This window comes from Aphanomyces invadans, assembly GCF_000520115.1.
Source record: "Aphanomyces invadans strain NJM9701 unplaced genomic scaffold supercont1.2, whole genome shotgun sequence".
Lineage (NCBI taxonomy): Eukaryota > Oomycota > Saprolegniomycetes > Saprolegniales > Verrucalvaceae > Aphanomyces > Aphanomyces invadans.
This window is the reverse complement of record NW_008580147.1, coordinates 1,068,633-1,085,741: the sequence shown is the minus strand read 5'-3', so window position 1 is coordinate 1,085,741 and position 17,109 is coordinate 1,068,633. Positions and strand designations below refer to the sequence as shown.

At 52.9% G+C, this 17,109-nt stretch overlaps 9 protein-coding genes across 12 annotated transcripts; 4 read left to right on the top strand and 5 right to left on the bottom strand.

Annotated features, from left to right (window-relative positions):
- The first annotated feature begins 690 nt into the window (after nucleotides 1–690).
- On the top strand, nucleotides 691–1,805 carry H310_01208 (hypothetical protein). Its single transcript, XM_008864263.1, has 2 exons — nucleotides 691–1,398; nucleotides 1,447–1,805. Exons 1-2 carry the CDS (start codon nucleotides 717–719, stop codon nucleotides 1,758–1,760), a joined length of 996 nt encoding a protein of 331 aa, XP_008862485.1. The 5' UTR covers nucleotides 691–716; the 3' UTR covers nucleotides 1,761–1,805.
- Nucleotides 1,751–4,027, bottom strand: H310_01207 (AGC protein kinase). Its single transcript, XM_008864262.1, has 6 exons — nucleotides 3,738–4,027; nucleotides 3,463–3,682; nucleotides 3,217–3,414; nucleotides 2,475–3,171; nucleotides 2,283–2,420; nucleotides 1,751–2,236 (listed from the first exon to the last, which is right to left on the bottom strand). The coding sequence occupies exons 1-6, from the start codon at nucleotides 3,947–3,949 to the stop codon at nucleotides 1,797–1,799; spliced, it is 1,905 nt and encodes a 634-aa protein (XP_008862484.1). The 5' UTR covers nucleotides 3,950–4,027; the 3' UTR covers nucleotides 1,751–1,796.
- A 370-nt stretch (nucleotides 4,028–4,397) lies between these two features.
- Nucleotides 4,398–5,978, bottom strand: H310_01206 (hypothetical protein). Of its 3 annotated transcripts, none has more exons than XM_008864261.1 (9): nucleotides 5,738–5,978; nucleotides 5,577–5,675; nucleotides 5,424–5,522; nucleotides 5,278–5,376; nucleotides 5,130–5,228; nucleotides 4,974–5,072; nucleotides 4,828–4,924; nucleotides 4,678–4,779; nucleotides 4,398–4,613 (listed from the first exon to the last, which is right to left on the bottom strand). In XM_008864261.1, exons 1-8 carry the CDS (start codon nucleotides 5,846–5,848, stop codon nucleotides 4,745–4,747), a joined length of 738 nt encoding a protein of 245 aa, XP_008862483.1. In that variant the 5' UTR covers nucleotides 5,849–5,978; the 3' UTR covers nucleotides 4,398–4,613; nucleotides 4,678–4,744. The 3 variants fall into 3 exon arrangements, with proteins under 3 accessions (XP_008862483.1, XP_008862481.1, XP_008862482.1); XM_008864259.1 differs by having other exon boundaries at nucleotides 4,823–4,924; nucleotides 5,738–5,891; XM_008864260.1 differs by having other exon boundaries at nucleotides 4,678–4,924; nucleotides 5,738–5,891.
- A 1-nt stretch (nucleotide 5,979) lies between these two features.
- On the top strand, nucleotides 5,980–6,929 carry H310_01205 (hypothetical protein). Its single transcript, XM_008864258.1, has 7 exons — nucleotides 5,980–6,165; nucleotides 6,217–6,235; nucleotides 6,286–6,386; nucleotides 6,433–6,516; nucleotides 6,562–6,639; nucleotides 6,685–6,721; nucleotides 6,766–6,929. The coding sequence occupies exons 1-7, from the start codon at nucleotides 5,987–5,989 to the stop codon at nucleotides 6,826–6,828; spliced, it is 561 nt and encodes a 186-aa protein (XP_008862480.1). The 5' UTR covers nucleotides 5,980–5,986; the 3' UTR covers nucleotides 6,829–6,929.
- On the bottom strand, nucleotides 6,895–8,287 carry H310_01204 (hypothetical protein). The gene has a single exon (XM_008864257.1). It carries the CDS (start codon nucleotides 8,121–8,123, stop codon nucleotides 6,960–6,962), a length of 1,164 nt encoding a protein of 387 aa, XP_008862479.1. The 5' UTR covers nucleotides 8,124–8,287; the 3' UTR covers nucleotides 6,895–6,959.
- A 736-nt stretch (nucleotides 8,288–9,023) lies between these two features.
- On the top strand, nucleotides 9,024–9,847 carry H310_01203 (hypothetical protein; the record flags this gene model as incomplete). Its single annotated transcript, XM_008864256.1, has 5 exons — nucleotides 9,024–9,161; nucleotides 9,212–9,268; nucleotides 9,317–9,369; nucleotides 9,422–9,605; nucleotides 9,656–9,847. 5 exons carry the CDS (start codon nucleotides 9,024–9,026, stop codon nucleotides 9,845–9,847), a joined length of 624 nt encoding a protein of 207 aa, XP_008862478.1.
- A 348-nt stretch (nucleotides 9,848–10,195) lies between these two features.
- On the top strand, nucleotides 10,196–10,943 carry H310_01202 (hypothetical protein; the record flags this gene model as incomplete). The annotated part of the gene is made up of 5 exons (XM_008864255.1): nucleotides 10,196–10,246; nucleotides 10,297–10,353; nucleotides 10,402–10,454; nucleotides 10,505–10,688; nucleotides 10,746–10,943. 5 exons carry the CDS (start codon nucleotides 10,196–10,198, stop codon nucleotides 10,941–10,943), a joined length of 543 nt encoding a protein of 180 aa, XP_008862477.1.
- A 16-nt stretch (nucleotides 10,944–10,959) lies between these two features.
- Nucleotides 10,960–12,486, bottom strand: H310_01201 (hypothetical protein). The gene is made up of 4 exons (XM_008864254.1): nucleotides 12,395–12,486; nucleotides 11,537–12,334; nucleotides 11,111–11,479; nucleotides 10,960–11,070 (listed from the first exon to the last, which is right to left on the bottom strand). Exons 1-4 carry the CDS (start codon nucleotides 12,437–12,439, stop codon nucleotides 10,978–10,980), a joined length of 1,305 nt encoding a protein of 434 aa, XP_008862476.1. The 5' UTR covers nucleotides 12,440–12,486; the 3' UTR covers nucleotides 10,960–10,977.
- A 328-nt stretch (nucleotides 12,487–12,814) lies between these two features.
- Nucleotides 12,815–15,501, bottom strand: H310_01200. 2 transcript variants are annotated; one of them, XM_008864253.1, is made up of 6 exons: nucleotides 15,464–15,501; nucleotides 14,587–15,416; nucleotides 14,122–14,537; nucleotides 13,631–14,061; nucleotides 13,160–13,567; nucleotides 12,815–13,104 (listed from the first exon to the last, which is right to left on the bottom strand). In XM_008864253.1, the coding sequence occupies exons 2-6, from the start codon at nucleotides 15,384–15,386 to the stop codon at nucleotides 12,835–12,837; spliced, it is 2,325 nt and encodes a 774-aa protein (XP_008862475.1). In that variant the 5' UTR covers nucleotides 15,387–15,416; nucleotides 15,464–15,501; the 3' UTR covers nucleotides 12,815–12,834. The 2 variants fall into 2 exon arrangements, with proteins under 2 accessions (XP_008862475.1, XP_008862474.1); XM_008864252.1 differs by having other exon boundaries at nucleotides 14,587–15,501.
- Between the last annotated feature and the right edge of the window lie 1,608 nt (nucleotides 15,502–17,109).

Sequence of the window (17,109 nt, the reverse complement as noted above, 5' to 3'; positions counted from 1 at the left end):
TGAACCATGAATGGATCGTAGTTTACAAACACATGAACATGGGCAGAACGGTCACAGGTGCGTGTGCTTGGCGTCACAGTTTGGCCAATATCTGTCACAACGTCGGGGAATCTCAAAGTTGCGCACGGTGGACTTCATCTTCTTCGCCGCACGGTGGCGTTTTTACCGTAGTTTTGTGTCAGGAAAGATTGCTACGAAAGGAATTGGATGCCATCGGGTTCTACGAGACAAGCAGCTTGGAGATTTGCGACGAATTGCTATTTTCTCCGTCACGATCATGTTTGCCTTGGCAGGTGCGGGTTGTCGTGCGGTGGTGCATGCGTTCCGCTGCCTCGAACGAAACCGCGTTCTAGTTTGCACCCCTACGCTATCGGAAGCATGATTGTGAAGGGATAATTGTGGGCGGGATGGAGGCTTCATGGCTACAGGCTACGCCATAGACATGCATCACCTAACGTGCGGAAGCTATCGTCGGATCTTTGAGAAGAGTGTAGTACCAGGCGTCGTTGCCTGTACTCCCAACCACGGTTGGAAAGGGCGCCACGTGCGATGAAACGCTGTCCAGCTTCTTCTCAAGGCTCGTCCTCGTGCCGAGTCGAGCTCGCTCGACGACATGCTTCACGTTCGTGCGCATGATCAAAAGTATAGCCAATGGGGAGCTGTGCACAAGAACGCTGCATTTCACCCAATCATATTTTCAGACAACGGTGAAGAAGATGGCGGCGTCGCGAACGTCCACTTGCTGCCTTGGTGTGGTGATCTGTGGTATTGTCAGCGCGATTGGGTTGCTTGGCCTCGGCCTCGTCTACTGGAGCATTCCCGCAGGCAAACCATCCTTCCATACCTTCACAAAGCTCGCGGCGGAACGCTTCACTTCCGAAGCTGAGCTCCACGCCGCCAATCCACTTGTCCACCACGATGTGTCGGACTCGCATAGCCATGTGCTCTTCTCGTGGCAAAGTCCATTGTGCGCCAAGCACCTTGATGAGCATGACCGCGACACAATGCAGTCGCGCTTCCACGTCCAGCACTGGTCCGACGTGACGTGGAAGGACATGTTTCATACTCTTTCGTCGTTAAACAGTGGCGCTACAGACGACCCTGTCGTGACCGCGCTTCCAAGAAATATCTACACCAACGATTGTTTTGCATCGTTGGAGAATGTCCGAACGTCCCAGCAAATTTCATTTCGCGTTCGAAGTCGCGCCGACCCAGGTGCGATCTTTCAATTGTTCCAGTCACCGTGGAGTGCTTGGAGCAATACGGTGGTCTTGCCTCCTTTTCGAACGTCCCCCGGCGACCACGGTGACGACAGAGCCTTCTACGATCAACTGTGGTGGGGACTCACAGTGGTGAGCTTGGTGACGGCCCTGTATTCGCGATGGAATGTTGCGCCAGGTGCTGAAACCTCCATGAAGCGTTCCGACGGACACCTTGTTGTGTTAGACACCATGCACGGAGCTGCAAAGCGCAAGATCGCAGCGCTTCAGGAGGAAGTGACGAACCTCAAACAAGAACTGCTCGATGCCGAAAACGAAAACAAGCTCCTCATGCGGCTCAAGGGCTACGGACTGGAGGTGCTGTCGTGGAAAGAGCTCCATGAGTTGGAACATGAATTGCACGTCGGCTTGGAAACCATTGAGCTCCACAAGGAAGTGCTGCACCCGTCGCTTCTCGATAGCGGCAGCCATTGCAGTAGCTCGGCCAGCAGCCGAAGCCACACACCGCCGCCCAGTCCACGCCCCCTCCAGCACAACTAATATTTATACGCCACTCAATATTAAAAGAGTCAGTTCTTAAGTCGCGACCGAGTCCATGTCAGGGCACTCGTACGCAAATCCTGAAAACGTGTCGGACGTCGTGCGATCTCGCTGCGGTTTTTCGAGAATCTCTACGCTTGGGAGCGGCAGTCGAGTGAATTCGGCTTCAAAGTTGAGTGGCGTTTCTTCATTGGCGGTTGTGCGGCACGGCCGGAATGGCGGCGGCATTTTTAAAGCAAGCAAAGCCGGCCAGTCGATCGTTTCGAAAAACGGATGCGCCTTCACTTCGTTTGCACCACGTGCGCCGAGTCGTTCGGACGGATTGCGATTCAACAGCGCTCGGATCAAGCTCTCAGCTTTGTGCGACACGTACGGTGGAAAGTGCAGACGGGCGGATCGGAGACGGTCAAACAACTTTTGGCGGTCGTTCGTGTACCATGGAGGCAATCCCGTGAGCATTTCAAACAGCACCATGCCTGAAAGATGATGAACAAAGTAAATTGCAGATGAAGGGACGCGTACCCAAATTCCACCAGTCTACGGCTGTGCCATGGCCGAGTCGATCAAGTATCTCTGGGGGCAAGTACTCTGGCGTCCCGCACAACGAATTCGTACCGTTGACTCCGTCTGTAATTCCCTCTTTGGCTAACCCAAAGTCCGCTATCTTACAGTGTTATGCCCCGCAACATGTTCAAGTGAGTACCACAAACGTACCCAATTTGACATGGCCTTCCTTGGTCAGGAGGATGTTCTCGGGCTTCAAGTCTCGGTAAACGACTCCAAGGCTGTGCAAGTGTTCCAGCGCCAGAGTGATCTCGGCCGCATAGTAGCACGCCATGTGTTCCGGTAGCTTCTTCATCCGTGTCAAGTGGTAAAAGAGTTCCCCGCCGGGGCAATAGTCGAGCACAAAATAGAGGCGCTGGGGGGTCTGGAAAGCGTAATGGAGGCCGACAATGAATGGATGCTTGGTGTACCCCAGAACACGGCGCTCAGTTCGAGTGTGCTCTACTTGTTTGCGCTTGACGATATTAGCTTTGTTGAGCATCTTCATTGCGTAGAGCTTCTTGGTCGCTTGGTGCCCCACCAGCACGACTTTGCCAAACGAGCCACGGCCAATCACTTGGATCATTTTGAAGTCTTGGAGTGTTACGCGGGGCTCATTGGAATTAGAGTTCAGAAACGCGCTCGGTTGCTCAACGAGGAAGGGGGGCTGGTCGGCTTTCCACGTGAGGAACCGAATGATGTCTTCGCAAGTTTGAGGCGGCACGGACGACGGATCTTGGGTCAATAGGTTATCGATCCAAATGCCGAGGTCGGTTTGTCGCTTGGAGATAAAGTCGGGCTCGAACGAACCGATGATCTTCTTTGGAGGCAGCGGCGGCAACTTTAACCCAATTTTTTTTGCCTTGAGCTACGTGATCGTGAGCAATGTGTGTGCACGGTTGCTGTCATGTACTTGGTCGTAGAGGGCCGTGAAGTCGCGATACCGCCGATAGACACACCATTGATGCTCCGCGCATGTCATTTCAATGATGTAGATAGTGTACAGGCGCGCCATCGCGTCTTCGACGAAGGCGTGGCCTTTGATGCGAACAAAACTTGCTTCCTTACCGACGGGGATTAAGTAGACGGCTTGGGCGCGAGAATCTTCTTCCTAGTAGTGTGCCGTTGATTTGACGACGAAGTTACACTGAATACTTACTTCTTTCGCTTGAACCTCATGGACGGGACAGTACCCCGACTTTCGGGTGTGCTGCGTTGTGCAACGAGCAAAAGAACAAGGCAGCAATTTCGTCGTCCGCTCTTTCACTTCATCCATAAGTTCGGCTGCTTGGTCTTCTTCCTTGTCTGGATTGGATGTCGGTGGTTCGATTTCGACGTCAGTCGTGGCGTCGGCCGAGTAGAGCATCAACAGGTCTTCCCTACGCATACACATGATACCATCTTGCTGCGTCGTGGTGTGTGGGCATGCCGTACGTTTGATTGAGTTGGTCTTTCGCACTGTCCAGTGTCATGAGGCTGTAGTGTTGGTCGATCTCCTCCACGCGGTAAGATCGGCCGCTGTCGAGATCTTTCACCAAATATCCCTCCATCACGTCGATCCCCGACGAGAACTCACTGTCAACATCGTAGTCGTCGGTGGACGTGCTTGAGCCTGAATTTGATCCAGAGTGTGATCCTGTCGGCATCTTGTACGTCGTCGCGGGGCCGCCTAGTTCCGCCAAGGACTGGGTACCGTGTAGGAAGTAAGTAACAAGACTTCGCGCTGCTTGATTTCAATGGAAACCTGTAGTTTTGCATATTGGGAATATCAATTCATGCAGGTTTCATGTAGCATGCTAAGTCCAAGTCACAGAATTTACGCTGTTGGGAGAGGCTTCGAGTAAAACGCATCTGGTGATGCCAAAAACGTCGAAACGAGTGGAATGTTGACTGGGGCAACATGCAAGGACGGGCATGCGTTTTATACTTTAACGCTTCTTGAAACCCAGGGAATATTCGTCTCACCGTGGCAACGCCAAGGTTCCTGGTCTGCAGCATGGACATGCGCTCGAGAGATCTCAAGTGCCGCGAGGAGCCGTGATGACGCCATGACAGCTGCGGCGGCAGAGTATGCCTGTATTGGTTAGGACGAAGCCGAGCGACAGCGACGTTAGGATGTGCCATGCATGAATACCGTACGTAGAATTGGCTGGCGACAACAGAGACAGATACGACCCAAAGTTAAAACATAAATGCCTTCTTGACCTTATCCATCGTGAGCTGCTTGTCGGGATTCTCGAGCCCTGCTATTGCGTCAGCCACGTCGCTGTACGTTTTCGCGGCGGCATTTACAATTTGTGTCGATCCGTCCTACGGATTGCGCACAGTACACCGACGTTAGGCGTCCGCCTCAGGTGCTTCGTGCGCTTCGTACCTGGTTGGCCGACGTGAACGACGTGTGCGAGACGGCCAATAAATGTTTGACTACTTCGAGGTGACCTTCAATCGCTGCGACTGCTAGTGGCGTGATCCCAAGCTACCGAAGGTTGTAATCCATCCAAGAAGGTGTGTAGCCTTACAATACTGTCCCGAGCATCGACGTTGGCGCCATGTTCCAGCAATAGCTTGACTATCCGTAATTGCCCCGTTTTAGCGGCCAAATACAGCGCTGTGCACGCGTCCTATGCAAATCTTGCTGGTGATTCCCCTGAATACTCAAGTCGCAAGTACTTTTCGGCGAGCTTCGACGTTGGCCCCGCGATCAAGGAGGACTTCCACCATTGCATATTGGCCCTTTTGAGCGGCAATCATGAGCGGTGTCGTGCCATCCTAGCAACCTTTTGAGCGAGGGAATGATTTTGCCGGACGAAAGGGGTAGAGCCGTACTATGCTCGACGCTTCGATGTCCACTCTGCTGTCAATGAGGAATTGCGCCAGTTCTACGTGCCCTTTCTTCGCCGCAAAGTACAACGGGGTGCAACGGTCCTACGAAAGGGTATCAAATCACGGACGGCGCACCTCATCCGTCGCGTACGTTTCGACTCGCCTCCAAGTTTGCCCCGCGACCGCCCAAGTACTTGACGACCTCGACGTTTCCTTTTTTGGACGCAATGACGACAGATGTTCGTCCATTCTACCGCATGAGTATGACTACACGAGTGCCGTGACGAGTTAAAGGACTTTTCGATTCGTTTCGATATCTGCTCCATGCTCGAGCAAGCTCTTGACCACTTCAACATGGCCACGTTTCGAAGCAATGTACAATGCGGCTCGACCTTCCTGCAACGAGCCACGTTTTTATCGCCGACACGCGCGACGCAAAACGAGACGTACCGATGTCTTTCGATCTACTTCGGCTCCTTTCTCCAGCAAGAAGTCCACAGTTCGTCGATGCCCTTTCTCCGCCGCAGCATGCAACACTGTCACTTCATCCTACGATCGGCCAGTCCCTTGCTTTGTGAACAATACTCATTCGACCACAAGCGGTCGCGTACCGGTCCGAGGGGCATGTTGATATCGATTCCACCGTTGACCAAGGCTCTCAACTTGACGACGTCATTGCTTGCCGCGGCGTCGAAGAGCTGCTTTGACGCGGTGGTGCCCATGTGTCGAAATTCTAAAATTACTTCTGTCGCGCTGTGAACTTGGTCGGCAAATTAGCCAATGAAATCTACATACTCTTCCTCTAAATGGGCTTTTCAGCCAATCAATGCAACTCGTTCAAAGGATACAACCGGACCGACATGCGCAGTGACACCAGACGGACAAACATGGCAGGGGACGAGCAGCCCAATCTGGTGCCATCGAACGCGCCGGTGCCGCCGCGGCGAGAAGTGGCAGATGGTTCCTACTCCTTTGAGTGCAATATTTGCTTAGACCATGTGAAAGAGCCCGTGGTCACGTTGTGTGGACACTTGTATTGGTACGTTCAGGACAAAGAGCCTCCGTCGCATTGCTGATCTTCTTTGTTTAGCTGGTCTTGCCTGTATCGCGTACGTGCGCACGCTCTTGACGAAATGAACACACACATCCAATCGTGTAGTGGATATCTCGCAACAATCAATGCCCAGTATGCAAGGCAGGTGTGACGCAGGAAAACGTCATTCCAGTGTACGGCCGTGGGTCGTCTGCAGCGGATCCGAGGTAATCGACGCTCCAACCACATTGCCTCCAAAACTGTTTTAGGAAGCACACTTCCCATCTTGACGATGACGTGCCCGACCGTCCGAGAGGACAACGACCGGAGCCTGTTCAACGACGCAGCCGGTTTGCAGTAAGTGCGCCATGCTTCCTCGCGTCCCTTTTATTCGTTTCTTAGCTCGGACTCGACACCATGCAAGACATGGGGTTTTCACCCATCATCGGATTCTTTCCTTCCCTCTTCGGGCTCCAATTTGTACGTCTCAGCCTCCCGCCTCTTGAGTCGTCATGTGTGACATAGCAACCAGCTGCACATCCCGTCGCCGTCGCGCCAACGGGTACGTCGACTCGATCAGAGCATGCTTATTCTTTTGGTATTTAGGCGCTGCGTCAGAGGCCGAAGCGCAGCAGCGCGTGCAGCACATTTTCCTATCGCGATTGTTGATGGTGCTTGGGACATTGGTTTTGCTCAGCTTAATTTTGTTTTGAGCCGTCCCTCGATACAACCTGGTCGCCCAACAAATATTGCATTCACTCATATTTTACACGCTTCAAAACACGGACACATCGCACGTCTCACGCGTCGACGGGGTCGCTCGCGAGCTTGTCTGCGAGATGCTCCATCGTCCGATTCGCAAACGCGACCAGCGGCGCAGTGCTGAATTCAGTGCGGGGTACCACGTCCAACACAAACACAGACCCAATGACGTATCCGTTGGGGGACACGAGCGGTGCCGAGGCGTAGAATCGAATGCGTGGTGTACCATTGACAAACGGATTGTGCACGAGCCGGTTGTCGTGCAGGGTGTCCAGTACGACGGTCGGCAGCGGGCTCACGGTGTCGCACAGGCTGATGGTTCGGGGAATCTCCGTGAGACCGAGCCCAACGCTCGCCTTGAACCACTGCCTCGTGTCATCCATAAAGCTCACTGCAGCGATGGGGCAACCATAAGCGACCGTCGCCTCGCCGCAAATGTTCTCGAAGAAATCGTCGGCTGGTGTGTCCATAATCTTGTAGCTGTTCAACATGTCCAAGCGATGTTCATCGTCAGACACTTCCGAGTTCTCGAGCGCGCACACGTCGTCGCAACTGCCCGAGTTCAAGAGTTTTCGAGACGCGAAGAAGTGGTGGGCGTCCGCTAGAGTCCACTTTGGGTAGCAGGACAGAGTCGATTGTCGTTGGGCTTGCAGCCACGGATCGTCCAAATAGTAAGCAGCTCTGTCGAGGTGGTCAAGGACGGCGGCCGCCAAGTTCGTCAGCGCAGCGATGTCGCATCCCGCGTCGTTGATATCCTCGCGAGGTGTGTCGTCGAACCCGCAAACGGTGCCAATGACGAGACCGGTCGGGGTGGTAATCGGGGCGGCGGCGTAAAAACGGACGTTGGCTTGCGTGACAAGGGGGTTGGCTGCAAATCTCTTGTCCATTAGAGTGTCTGGCACCACGATCGGGCTGTTCGACACGAGTGCATGCGTGCACAGACTGACGTGACGCGGCAATTCCGACACGGCAAGGCCCAATGTCGCCTTAAACCATTGTCGATCGTTGTCGATAAAGCTGACGGCAGCGGTGGAGCAGTTGAGCGCCTTGGTCGCCAAGTCACACACGATATCGTACATGTGGTCTTTGGGGGTGTCCAGGATATTGAACTGCGTCAACGCCTCGAGGCGCTCGACTTCGTTTGGCGGAGTTGGGGCCACCCAAGCCGCGGCAGCGGTGGTCAATGTAGAGCTGCTGGTCATGTGCGCGTGTGGTGTTCGGGGGATTCTGTGAAATGAATCCCATCGTGATATCGTAGTTCAAGTGTTTAGACCACAGTCGGCTACGTAGTGGCGTGGCCGTCGACAGCTTGTAGAGTCGGGATGTGGGTGTCTGTTCGGTGCTAAAGACAAGCGTCACTTGTACCTACAGGCACCGACCAGCCTGCTACCTTTCTCCAGCCGACGCAGTGCTGGCCACAAGCCTTCGGGTAGAATCACAAGGTGCTGCATCAGTCGCGGCACTCCTCAAGCTACGCCATGGTCACTTGCGTAGCACAGGGCCACGTAACCGCCGCGAGTCGTTTCAGATCCGTCAATTTTGCTTTTTCCCTCGAGATATCCGCCCAATTCCCAAGTCAGATTCATCTTGGTACACATCCCTTTCTTGCGGTCCAGCACAAAGGTGCGAAGTCTGTTGATGACGACGAAGATGTTGGTTCACGATGTGGGTGAGTGGCCTCCGCAATCGCCCCGAACATTCCAACATCCACTAGCGATGTAAATTTCGAGGCCGTGGACGAAAGGGCCAGAGGGGGCCAGCCTGTTTAGACCACACGCTGGTAATTGTAAGAAACTCGGGTTCGACTCTCGTGCAACGTGGGTTTGTGGCCCTTCAACTTGATCTGGGACGGTGATTTGGGTCGACGGACGGCCGCGAAATCGATGGCCCGTTGTACTCGCATTGCTAAAGTTATGTTTCGAGGTGGCGGAGCAGTGGAACAGACCGGTTGGGTATGAAGGGTACTGAGCGCAATACCAAAATCCGAGGCCAAGATGTGTTGGTCGCCATGTCGGCAATTGCGGGGGAGACACGACGACAGGGAGAAGCATGTGCTGTCCGCACTTCGTCGTGGAACGTTCAGGTGACTTGGGAATTGTATTATGTTGTTTCTGGGATCGAATATCATTGGGTCGACCAAAAGTCGCCGGACAAAGGTCGCTGGGATGACCATGGCGACATCCTCGCACGACGCTGGCCTGCTAGAAGCAAAGCTGCATGGGTCTAGCGCAGCAGAACAAGTACGTGATGATGCGACAAACGTTTGTATCTGTAGCTGACGCTTGTCCAGGTAGTGATTGTTGATGGTGAGAACAAGGTTATTGGGAACGCCACACGGGCGGTGATGGTACAAGTTCCCAGGTTTTGACACAGCGCACCCTAACGCCCTGCGTAGAAGGTGTATAACCTCCCACATCGTGCCACATATATCGTCGTTCGCAATTCTTCGTACGTGTGCACGCGCGGGAAGGTCCTGCTTACCTTCCCTCGTCCTCTACAGCGGTCTCTACTACGTGCAGCGCCGTTCAAGCACTAAAGACTATTGCCCTGGGCTCCTCGAACCTATGGCTGGGGGCGTCGTAAAATTCGACGAGGCCTACGACGAAAGCGCGGCTCGCGAGCTTGAAGAAGAAATGGGCATTCGCGGTGTTCCGTTGACCCACATTGCCACATTCCCTTACTCAGTGCTCACAAAGTTCCATGGCGATGACGTCTCACGCATTTATCTTTGTAGTCACCACCGATGCTCATTTGGAGAGGGCTCTATGATTGTGTGTACGATGGACCGGTGACAAAGCAAGACGAGGAAGTATCGGAGATCCTGCTGCTGTCTGAGCAGCAGATCTTGGATCGCGAACAAGACATCACGCCCGATGGCATGTTTGCATTTCGCGCGTATTTGGCGACAAGGCCACGTGCAATCTAATCACGCGGGGTCTTCCATCCAACAGCATATCCGACGTGTTCACAAATACGTGTCCACTTCACCAAGTCGTCTTGTCAAACTCCATTCTTGCGACGTCGCAGCACTCTTCAAAGTCAGGCGCGTGGGTGATGGATAGACTTTCCCATGTGCTCCCCACACATGCCGAGTGTCGCAGTCAGACGTAAATCACCGGCGGTCTTGGGATGCCTACGACGCATCTATATCGCCCACGAGGCATGGTTACGGCGCATCGGTAACTTGCCTTCCCGAAATGATGTGCTGCTTGGTCCAAACCCGCAATTTCCGGATAAACTTTATCATCCGTAATCCTTAAATCTATTTTTCAACATGGAAGCGACCTTGGAGCAGAAGCTCAACAGCCTGACGGCCCGCGAACAGGTAGTATTGTCTTCTCATCATGTTAGCATGATCAGCAGAGAAATGTCTAGGTTGCGATCGTAGACTTGGACAACAATGTCGTCGGTAAGGCTGATCGTTCTGTGATGGTGCGTGGCGGTCAATGCTCGTTTCCAGTGTTCAGCTCCATGTCATAGCGTGTGTTCACACTTCCCCATCGCGCGACGTACATAGTCATTCGCAACAGCGCGTATGCTAATCCGCTTATTTTGCAAACTGTGAACCATCACGCCATCGTAGGGGTGACTTTTACGTGCAGCGTCGCACGATGATCAAGGACTATTGTCCTGGGTTTCTCGACCCAATGGCTGGTGGTGTTGTTCAAGCGGGCGAAAGCTATGAGGACAATGCAATTCGCGAAGCCGAAGAGGAAATGGGCGTCTCGGGGGTGCCTCTAACCTATGTCACGACATTCTTGTACAACGTGCGAACCTCCACACGTTTCACCACTGTTATGTGATGGAATGCCTTGGCTTCACAGGAATCTTACACGGTGGTATGGGGTGGCATGTTTGAATGCGTATACGACGGGCAACTGAAGTTGCAACCCGAAGAAGTGTCCGAAGTCCTCATTATGTCGGCCGCGGACATCATGGCGCGCGCAAACGAGTTTACGCCGGACGGGATCTTCGCCATGCGGCTGTACCTCGACTGGAAGGCGCATGATGCGTCCAAGTAGCAACTCGACAACACGGTGTGGTTTTGTGGCTATTTTATTCCAACGTTTTCAACAAGCGAAACAGACCCGCCGCTTCCCGGATCCGACTAAACTCGATGCAAAAGGCTTGCACTTCAATAATTAAGTCCTAAGCACAAGTCAAGACTGGCGCATGCGTCGCGACGTACCTGCACATTGATGATCTTGTTACGGATAAGCGACTGCAAGAAGACGCACACGAGGCGAACGAGACGGCTTTGCATGTACTTGTCCTTGATGTTTTCGCACGACGAGATGCAGTTTGAAATGTACAAGTGGATGAACTCAGTCGGCAATTCAACCGCGGTCGTTAAACGGTTCACCACTTCCATCGAGTGCAGCGACATGTCCATGTTGACAAGGGCCGACAAGTACTCGGTGATTTGGTTCGACGACATGAGCTTCAACAAGCACTCAATCGCGATCATCGGGTTGTTTTCGACCAGGTCGGGCAGCCGAGCCGGCGTCAGCTGGCACGAGTACACGAGCTTCGGGTCTGCGTCCAGGTCGGCCAGCACCTGCGTCCACCGCGACGATGAGATCTGTCGAGATGCAGTGATTAAAGAACCACACACCTTTTGCTGCTGCGACGGCACCAGCGGGCCGTGGAATGCCTTGGACATGAGGTCCCGCAACTCGCGCCCGCAATCGATGTCTACTTCTTCGTACATTGCTGTGTCCCAGAGCAATGTGGGGCAGTAGTCCGGGTTGAGCCACATAAACTCAGTCACGTCGGGTTCGAGAATTGTCGGAGGAGGTCGGACGAACGATGGATCGACGCTGAGCATCGTGAATGTGTCCAGATGCAGGTCTTGGACATTCAGTGGCGCTTCGTCGTCAGTGTTCACGGCGTTGATGTCGGACGGCGCGAGGAGAAGGTTGTGGTTACCATGCTCTTGGAATTCCAGTGGTGAATGGGACAACACACCACGGATACCGTGGGCTCGGCCTTCAGGTACGCGCGGCGTTTTCTCGACGTAGAGTTGCTTATCCAGGTCAAGGTTGATCGACGCTGCCTTGGGCTCGTTGCGAAAGAAATTCAGCACCTGTTTCGCATTCATGTGCTTCTTGCTCGGTTCGGAAGAGTTGCCGCTCAAGCTCATGCGCGCCAGGAGGTGTAGCAGAAATCGCTTCTCGGCGGGGTCGACCAACGGCGCGTCCACTGCTTCCACGAGGCACGGGAAGAACGGGTTCGTGTTGTTTTCGTTCCGAAACACTTCGCTCAAGATCGTAAAGCCCACGATGCGTTGCGCGTTTGTCAACAGGTTGTCGACCACGAGCAAGCAGATCATGCAGCCCACCTTAAAGTGGTCGTTTTTCGTGAAGGACCGTAGGAACAGAGACACGACTGCCTCCAGGGATTTCTCGTCTTCCTACATCCAAGCCATCCGTGAGAAAACACCCTTCCCATGGCCGCAGAGCACTTTACATACATTGAGGATGGCCAGCAGGGGCACCATTTCCCTTGCGTCCAGCATCGTTGTCGGCGAGATTTTCGATATTGGTCTTGTTCCTTGTGCTGTTTTCACCACATCGCGGTAGGCCAGAGGGACTTGAATAGAATTACGCAAATTATAATTGTCAGCACTGTTTATATTGCATTTTCAAATTCAATAGGTGCAAATTTATTTTAATATTCTGCATGAGTATAGCATTGCGGTGCCGGATAAAGTAATGCGCGGAGGACCGCTCAACGCACATGTGGCTCGCATCCCATGCGAATGCAGCGATGGATTCCAGCCGCATGCACAAGATCACCACACCGGCGCTCATGGTAATCAAGGCCACACGTGGGTCATGAGCAACGTCGCGTTGGAAGTTGTGGTCCATCATAGGCACACACGGCTGAACAATGGTGCGACGCCAAACTCTATTACAAAAGTTGCTCTGGGTGGTCTTCTCGAACAGCCGAGAGCGTATGCGGGCGATCTCGAATATGCTGCAGCAATTCTTGCGCGCCTGCAACGTCTCGATTGTTGAGTTTCGTCACAAAGTTGCGCAGCTCGATTTCTTCGGGCGAGTGCGTCGTGCAACCTCCGCCTTCGCACATGCATGCGCCACCGTATTCTTGCGGGATATTTTCGATATCGATAAACTCCAGCAGTGCCTTGGTGATTTCGGCCGCGCCTCGGACGACAATGGTCTGGCCATAAATTCCATCGTCAGTGCGTCCGTGTGGTCGCTGGCGAATTTCATACCTTGTCGCGAGTCTTGGGATTGATCAAAGGCGCCACGACCTTCCAGATCATATTGAACCATGCGGGGGGATTCACAATGATGACTTTGTAGATACGCTCGGCGTTGTAGTGGCCAACGATGAACCCGAGCTTCTTGACGAATACAAAAACCTCGCTGCTCATGGCGTCCATGGAGATACCCTTGAGGTCGATGATGCGAAGCATTTGACCGTCGGGGTATGGTCGCGGATCGAGCACCTTCCATTGGTACTCCATGATAAACGCCGTGTGGTAGCATCCGTCGTCTGCTGTCATGCCGCGGGCAAACAGTGCCTGCATGCTCTTCTTCATCGTGCCTGACTTGTCGAAGAGAACCATGCGACCACACTTGTCGCGCTTGTGGATGTAACTCACCGTGCACTCTTTGAACTGCTCACAGCACACGACACACGTGAGGAACTCCCTTGATATGGAATGGACGAAGCACGTTACCGTGGCAAAGTTCTCGTGGGGCTTTGCCAAAATGTTATCGATGTCTTCCGCCTTGCGCCAGTTCATCATGAAGAAATACTTCCTCTTGGCGAGCTCAACGTCCCCGGACGCGCCTTCCACAAACCGCCGGAACAAGTCGTTGTCGGGGGTGTCTTCTTCCTCAGCGCTTCCACCGGCGCCGCACTTAGGCCCCAGTGACACTTGCTTGCAACTTATGACGCGGTGGGTGGCAAACCCGCTGGACCAGCTTCGAGTCGCCCACATCACGGCCACATGCGTCATCCATTCAATCGTGGTCGGGGCGAGAATGGCCATGGACAGCAGCAACACACAAGATGCGACCATCAATGGCAAAACCACGGGCCCCACGAGACCCACCACGAGGACCATGCTCCCCCCAATCCAGTCCACCTTTACCTTCGAGTGCGATTCTACAAGCGCATGGTCACAAACCTCGATCTCTCGGTGTTTTCAAGGTCAAGGCACGTTACCACCAGACGTGACATGCACATCGAGGCCTTGGGGGTCTTCCACCGAATGTGGCATCTCGCAGTACTGCCGCACAACCTCATGACTCGACAGGGGTTGCTGAAAGCAATTCTTTGTCAGCATGTCATACGTGTAGGCAGCAACCCCCGACGCGATGGGACCTGTCACATACACACGGACGACGGTCGACGGAAAGAGTTTGACCGCCATGACGTCGCCAAACTGGGGAAACGCCATCACGACTTGCTCGGGCAACGTCGGAGCGTGCTGAGCGGTCACGGACGTGACAGAAAAGTCCTCTGGTCTCACACCGCGCTGGAGTTTGTACAGCGCATCCTGGAAAAGCTGCATGGTATGCACCAAGATGTTGTGGATGGCATGACACTGGTCTTTGTCCTTGGCTCGAATTCGGAAGATTCTAGGCCCCAAGAGTCAGAGGTCGTAGTGAAAACGTTATTCATACGAACCGGCCGTCTGCGCGCACTGTGGTCAAGATGGTCGGGTACTTTTCATTGATGAAAACATGCAGGATGTCCGTCATGTGCACCGTGGTCCGCACTTCCCCGAGCCCAGTGTCGGCGTAGTGCTTGAAGCACAGAATTTCGGCGGGCGTGATGACCAGCATCCGGTCTTTCCAAATCGCGACGTTTGTGTTCATGTTGCGGCTGGCAAGCGACCGCCCGGTCATTTTCAGAGACCCAAGGTACAGCACACTGTCCATCGTGGCGTCCTGCTCCTCGACCATACCGCTGTAGAGGACGCCTCCAATGGATGAGTCGTTTGTCGTGGACTCGTTTTCTTGAAACAACGAGGTGCCTCGCTTGATACCAACACGCTGCTGGAGGACCTCCTTCGTACACCGATCGCACACACGGACGGCACGCAATATACCAAACTGCGGCAGTGGCAGTTGGTTCTTGCTGTGGGAACTGCATACGGAATTGCCACAATTTCGGCAATGGTGTTTGTACCGCCGAAGTCCCAAATGTGTCCGACACATGTGGCATTCGCTCGTCCCTGTTGGTTTCGGTGGAGTTTTCTTGCCACGAGCTGGTGTCGGCTTCTCCTTTTCGTCCGACGTATCGTCGCTTGCATCGGAAATGCGCGCGTCAGAGACTGTGCTGTCAATTCTGTCGCGTTGGAAAGGTAGGCGAATCTTGGATTTGAACAAACCGGTCTTGGTCGGAGGTAGTACCGCCATCGGCTGCACAGAGTCCTCCTTGTCATCGTGCACCGGTGTCGTTGTGGACTTGCGTTGCTTCGCCATGAACTGAATGGTGCCGAGTGGGGAGGCCTTCTGCATCGTTGTTGAGACTCACGAGGGTTGTCGTCAAGGGCACTCACCGTCGGTGGGCAAGCTACAGGTCGGTCTCCGTCGACGGAGTTTTCGATTTGAAGGTTTGTCCGGATAATTTATTGACGGCGTGTGTCATATTTCAGGCGCATTAGAAATTCCCTGTTGTCAGGTTTGCATTGGGAATTCTCCCATGAATGGTGGGTGGGGGAAAGCACCCAAGCGGCTCTGGACTGCTGTATACGTGTACTACTCTTTTCCAGAATTGTTGACGCTCTGCACTTCCTATTGGCGACATTTTTCAAATACAGGTAATCCCTGTCTTAATGGAAGTCCATCAAACTTAATAGCTGTTACATTCTATAGTGTTGATTCTCATCAATATACAAAGGTTTTTTGGTGACACTGTCAAGCATTTCAAAAATTCAAACTTACTTAAGTAGTGGCCTGAACGTGTGGTCACTTATCCATATTGTCAAATGTTAGTGTGGAATACCTGCCCCCCAATACGACGTCGCACTTGCAGCCGCTTGACGGCGGAATTATCGCTTCCTTCAAGAAGCATATCCGCCGCCAACAAGACCATGACATTACTATGAGACTTCTTGCCCTACGAAAGCACCATATTGAGCAACAGACTCAACCAACTCGCCAGGAAATTGCTCACCGGTATGTCGTTGACATACTAGAAGCTATGCGTTCGGCCCAAGCAGCTTGGGAGCAGGTTTCGGAAGCTACAATTCAAAACTGCTGTCGTCATACTCTTGTTGTAGAAGAGAATGTTGAAGAGGTTGTTACCTTAATGGAGCGCTTGCATGTTGGCGCCCCTTCCATGCGCTTCTCGTCGATTTGAGTTAATGACATAATTAAATGTGTGAGTTTGAAATGGTTGGTTTGTCGGAAGGTTGGTATATTCTCTATGAAACAGTTACTTCTCAAAATCAATAAAGAAAAACTGTCAAACTTTTGCTTCCATTAAGACAGGGATTACCTGTATGTGGCCATTTTCGCAGATGATTGGTCTACCAAATTGCGCAAGATCTCAACTTTGATTGGACATTTTCAGTGCCCTCGAGTCATTTTCGTCTTGACGTTTCAAAGGGTTTCAAACTTGCATGCTTAAATCAACATCGAACATCTAATCTCCCTCCCTATTGGCGTCTTAACAGCTTGAAACACCGCCACTTGGCCCCCACGAACCCTGATGGCTACATAGGCTGTTTTCGGCCTATAACGCAACAACTACATCTCTCACAGCGGGCATGCAAAACAAGCAGCCCCTCAGTTGGGATGAGCGCCGTGCAGCGAACGAAAAGCTGACGGAGGCATCGAAGCATGGCCTACAGCCTCGTGAAGCCACCAATAGTATAGCTACAATGGTTGGATGTATTCACGCACGACTTCGCGCCTAGAATAGTGGTCGTTTCAATCTGCTCGATTGCAGCACCATTTCCAATAGGAAGATTTCGCAACTCCTGTTTTTCCCATTCCCACAGCCATATCCGGTTCTATGGGATATGGAGTGGGAAAGTAGTTTCGACCATTTCGAAGGTTACATTTATAGACATCCCTGAAACAATGCTAACTACTCAGTACCATTTCATTGCTCAATGGAGAACACTGACTACACATTCGCTCTCTTCTTGGTCAAGTGGGCAAAGAGAAAGTAATTTCGCCCCAAGCTGACAATGGCCCT

Coding starts and splice junctions, on each gene's coding strand:
- H310_01208 (XM_008864263.1), top strand. CDS start 717: ATGGCGGCGTCGCGAACGTCCACTTGCTGCCTTGGTGTGGTGATCTGT. Junction 1,399..1,446: donor GCGATGGAATGTTGCGCCAG/GTGCTGAAACCT, acceptor TTGTTGTGTTAG/ACACCATGCACGGAGCTGCA.
- H310_01207 (XM_008864262.1), bottom strand. CDS start 3,949: ATGCCGACAGGATCACACTCTGGATCAAATTCAGGCTCAAGCACGTCC. Junction 3,683..3,737: donor AAAGACCAACTCAATCAAAC/GTACGGCATGCC, acceptor GTGTATGCGTAG/GGAAGACCTGTTGATGCTCT. Junction 3,172..3,216: donor TCACGGCCCTCTACGACCAA/GTACATGACAGC, acceptor ACGATCACGTAG/CTCAAGGCAAAAAAAATTGG.
- H310_01206 (XM_008864259.1), bottom strand. CDS start 5,848: ATGGGCACCACCGCGTCAAAGCAGCTCTTCGACGCCGCGGCAAGCAAT. Junction 5,073..5,129: donor ACATCGAAGCGTCGAGCATA/GTACGGCTCTAC, acceptor AAAGGTTGCTAG/GATGGCACGACACCGCTCAT. Junction 4,614..4,677: donor CGTTCACGTCGGCCAACCAG/GTACGAAGCGCA, acceptor CGCAATCCGTAG/GACGGATCGACACAAATTGT.
- H310_01205 (XM_008864258.1), top strand. CDS start 5,987: ATGCGCAGTGACACCAGACGGACAAACATGGCAGGGGACGAGCAGCCC. Junction 6,387..6,432: donor TCGTCTGCAGCGGATCCGAG/GTAATCGACGCT, acceptor TGTTTTAGGAAG/CACACTTCCCATCTTGACGA. Junction 6,640..6,684: donor CCCTCTTCGGGCTCCAATTT/GTACGTCTCAGC, acceptor TGTGTGACATAG/CAACCAGCTGCACATCCCGT.
- H310_01204 (XM_008864257.1), bottom strand. CDS start 8,123: ATGACCAGCAGCTCTACATTGACCACCGCTGCCGCGGCTTGGGTGGCC.
- H310_01201 (XM_008864254.1), bottom strand. CDS start 12,439: ATGCTGGACGCAAGGGAAATGGTGCCCCTGCTGGCCATCCTCAAT. Junction 12,335..12,394: donor CCCTGCTGGCCATCCTCAAT/GTATGTAAAGTG, acceptor GCTTGGATGTAG/GAAGACGAGAAATCCCTGGA. Junction 11,480..11,536: donor TGCCGTCGCAGCAGCAAAAG/GTGTGTGGTTCT, acceptor CGGTGGACGCAG/GTGCTGGCCGACCTGGACGC.
- H310_01200 (XM_008864252.1), bottom strand. CDS start 15,422: ATGCAGAAGGCCTCCCCACTCGGCACCATTCAGTTCATGGCGAAGCAA. Junction 14,062..14,121: donor TGTGCATGTCACGTCTGGTG/GTAACGTGCCTT, acceptor ATGCGCTTGTAG/AATCGCACTCGAAGGTAAAG. Junction 13,105..13,159: donor ATCCCAAGACTCGCGACAAG/GTATGAAATTCG, acceptor ATTTATGGCCAG/ACCATTGTCGTCCGAGGCGC.